Source organism: Nerophis lumbriciformis, linkage group LG09 (genome assembly GCF_033978685.3).
Source record: "Nerophis lumbriciformis linkage group LG09, RoL_Nlum_v2.1, whole genome shotgun sequence".
Taxonomy (NCBI): domain Eukaryota; kingdom Metazoa; phylum Chordata; class Actinopteri; order Syngnathiformes; family Syngnathidae; genus Nerophis; species Nerophis lumbriciformis.
In genome coordinates, this window is record NC_084556.2 from 47,887,889 (window position 1) to 47,891,586 (window position 3,698).

The window sequence follows — 3,698 nt, forward strand, 5'->3', positions numbered from 1 at the left end:
ATCAGTCCAGTCCAAGTCTCGATCTGACCCATCCAAGTCTAGATCAGACCAGTCCCAAGTCTGGATCAGACCAGTCCAAGTCTAGATCAGACCAGTCCAAGACAAGATCTGACCAATCTAAGACTAGATCTGCCCAGTCTAAGTCTAGATCTGAACAGTCTAAGTCTAGATCTGACCAGTCAAAGACTAGTTCTGACCAGTCTAAGTCTAGATGTGACTAGTCCAAGTCTACATCAGACCAGTCCAAGTCTAGAAAAGACCAGTCCAAGTCTAGAAAAGATCAGTCCCAGTCCAAATCTAGATCAGACCAGTCCAAGTCTGGATCAGACCAGTCCAAGACAAGATCTGACCAATCCAAGACTAGATCTGACCAGTCCAAGTCTAGATCTGACCAGTCAAAGACTAGATCTGACCAGTGTAAGCCTAGGTCTGACTAGTCCAAGTCTAGATCTGACTAGTCCAAGTCTAGATCAGACCAGTCCAAGTCTAGAAAAGACCAGTCCAAGTCTAGAACAGACCAGTCTCAGTCCAAATCTAGATCAGGCCAGTCCAAGTCTAGATCAGACCAGTCCAAGTCTAGATTAGACCAGTCCAAGACAAGATCTGACCAATCTAAGACTAGATCTGACCAGTCCAAGTCTAGATCAGACCAGTCCAAGTCTAGATCAGACTAGTCCAAGACTAGATCAGACCAGTCCAAGTCTAGATCAGACCAGTTCAAGTGTAGATCAGACCAGTCAAAGACTAGATCAGTCCAGTCCAAGCCTAGATCAGACCAGTCCAAGTCTAGATCTGACCAGTCCAAGTCTTGATCAGACCAGTCCGAGTCTAGATCAGACCAATCCAAGTCTAGATCTGATCAGTCCAAGTCTAGATCAGACCAGTTCAAGTGTAGATCAGACCAGTCAAAGACTAGATCAGTCCAGTCCAAGCCTAGATCAGACCAGTCCAAGTCTAGATCTGACCAGTCCAAGTCTAGATCAGACCAGTCTAAGACTAGACTCCAAGTCTAGATCAGACCAGTCCGAGTCTAGATCAGACCAGTCCAAGTCTAGATCTGAACAGTCAAAGTCTAGATCTGACCAGTCCAAGTCTAGATCTGACCAGTCTAAGACTAGTCTCCCAAGTCTAGATCAGACGAGTCCAAGTCCAGATCTGACCAATCTAAGTCCAGTTTAATTATTGAATGTGCTGAGAATAACAATGACATGTTGGATGCATGAGTGCTGCCAGCATGGAGGAGCTGTGGTTCCTTCAGTGAAACTAGCAAAGTGTCTCCTGTGTTGTTCCAGTGCTGTGCGGCGGCCTTCATCGAGAAGCTGGACGCTCAGTCCCTCAACCTCACCCCAGAGGAGTTTGAGTCCTACATGTCGGGTCAGTCCTCGCCGCGGTTCCCCGACCCCGCCGCCCTCGACTGGCGTCACGGCGGCGCTCCGGCGGACCCCGCCGCGTCCCCGAGCCCCGCCATGGCCCGGCTCCGCCGCAACCTGGAGCTCCTGTCGGACCTCTGCGGCCGCCAGGAGTCGCTGACGCAGGCGGCCGTGCGGCTGAGGGCGGAGCTGCTGGGTTGGCGTGACGACGTGCGGCGAGAAGTGCAGCACGCCGTGGAAAAACACCCGCTCACCGTGCGGGGCTGCAACCTGCCAAACATGGCCGACGACAACGTGGACAATGACCTGCTGCCCCCGCCCCTCCTGCCGCAAGTCTTTGCTGGGTAACACACACACACACACACACACACACACACACACACACACACACACACACACACACACACACACACAGCAACGTGTGTTTGGTGTTCAATGATTAACTTCACCCAAGTTCTCACTGCTGAACATCTTCACCACTTCACTCAAAAGTCAACAAAGGTGTCATTATCGATATCGATATCAGTCGATATCAGTTATCGGTCGATATCATAAAAAACAAACACATTTGATGATATCAGTTTGTCTTTAAATTGTCCAACACGAGCTCACAAGGTTGGTCTTTTCTTCCATTTTAGTCAATCATTTACAACAGGTGCACTTGCCAAGTTGCTAGGCTACAGGCTACTATGAGTTAGCAGCTACACATCAGCTAAGCACACAATAGCACGCAAGCTAGACATAATAATAATCGAACAATATTGCCGTCTAAAATGTGTCAATATAAACAAGTTTAAAAAAATATATAGTTGCATATACAAAATCTCCAAGGCCGAAGCCTGTTGGAAAGTATCCAGTAACAAACGTGTCCGCATCATATACGCTTGAATTTATAAATCATTGTGGCCACCAGGTGTCACCAAAGGAACAATTACCACACCGCTTCAACGCAGAGAGAGCATAACCCAGCAGACACAAGACATTGTGATGCAACGTTGATTATACGTACACGTCCTTTAAAACTGACGTTGAACCTGTTCCCAATTAGCCTGCTCACCTGTGGGATGTTCCAAATAAGTGTTTGATGAGCATTCCTCAACTTTATCAGTATTTATTGCCACCTTTCCCAACTTCTTTGTCACGTGTTGCTGGCATCAAATTCTAAAGTTAATGATTATTTGCAAAAAAAATAAAAAGTTTATCAGTTTGAACATCAAATATGTTGTCTTTGTAGCATATTCAACTGAATATGGGTTGAAAAAGATTTGCAAATCATTGTATTCCGTTTATATTTACATCTAACACAATTTCCCAACTCATATGGAAACGGGGTTTGTACTTAGTGTACACACATGTACTCCAAGTGTACTTTGGCCTACATGTGTACTTGTATCGCAGAACATTTTCAAATGAAAACAAAGAATGAAAAGAAGAATATTGCCCAATAAGGAGTCTTCACACATGTTTGACTCATTTATTAATATATATATATATATATATGTATGTGTGTGTGTGTGTGTGTGTGTGTGATACTTTTGCTGACACGTGACTTTTTGTGTGATTTCCTCCTCCTTGTGCACGATGGTGAGAGAAAAAAAAAAAGAAGCCATTTTAAAGGGCAGTCATGTGACAAAAGTCATTGCTGACCTTCTGGAACATTCCACTAACGACTTTGCATCCTTTTGGTCGGCACACACAGCAGAAATAAAGAAATACATCAATCATACGCTTCATTTCATCTTTGTACATGCTTCTCACACGGGACACTTCATTAGGTACACCGGGACATGCAGTACAAGAGCTGCAGCACAATATTTACTCAAGTAATTGTAATAGATTACTGCATTCTTCTCATACCATACAACATTGCAGTTATACTATATTTACTCTTGTAGTTATACTATTATGTACTATTGTAGTTATATTATATTTACTCTTGTAGTTATACTATTATGTACTATTGTAGTTATACTATATTTACTCTTGTAGTTATACTATATTTTCTATTGTAGTTATACTATATTTACTATTGAAGTTATATTTACTATTGTAGTTATACTATATTTACTATTGAAGTTATATTTACTATTGTAGTTATACTATATTTACTATTGTAGTTATATTTAATATTGAAGTTATGTTTACTATTGAAGTAATATTTACCATTGTAGTTATGCTATATTTACTATTGTAGTTATATTTAATATTGAAGTTATGTTTACTATTGAAGTAATATTTACCATTGTAGTTATACTATATTTACTATTGAAGTTATACTATATTTACCATTTAAGTTATATTTACTATTGTAGTTACACTATATTTACT

General features: G+C 41.9%; 2 protein-coding genes across 2 annotated transcripts in view; one reads left to right on the forward strand and one right to left on the reverse strand.

Moving 5' to 3' along the window:
- The window catches only part of rabgef1 (RAB guanine nucleotide exchange factor (GEF) 1), a 29,809-nt gene extending 26,713 nt beyond the window's left edge, over positions 1 to 3,096 (forward strand). Inside the window, exon 9 of the mRNA XM_061963030.2 lies at positions 1,293 to 3,096. Within this exon, the coding sequence (XP_061819014.1) occupies positions 1,293 to 1,718 (426 nt within the window). The 3' untranslated portion in view covers positions 1,719 to 3,096. The remainder of the gene's footprint in view (positions 1 to 1,292) is intronic.
- nsd1b (nuclear receptor binding SET domain protein 1b) overlaps positions 1 to 3,698 on the reverse strand; it is a 322,978-nt gene that overhangs the window by 100,109 nt on the left and 219,171 nt on the right. The gene's annotated exons all lie outside the window — the stretch shown is intronic.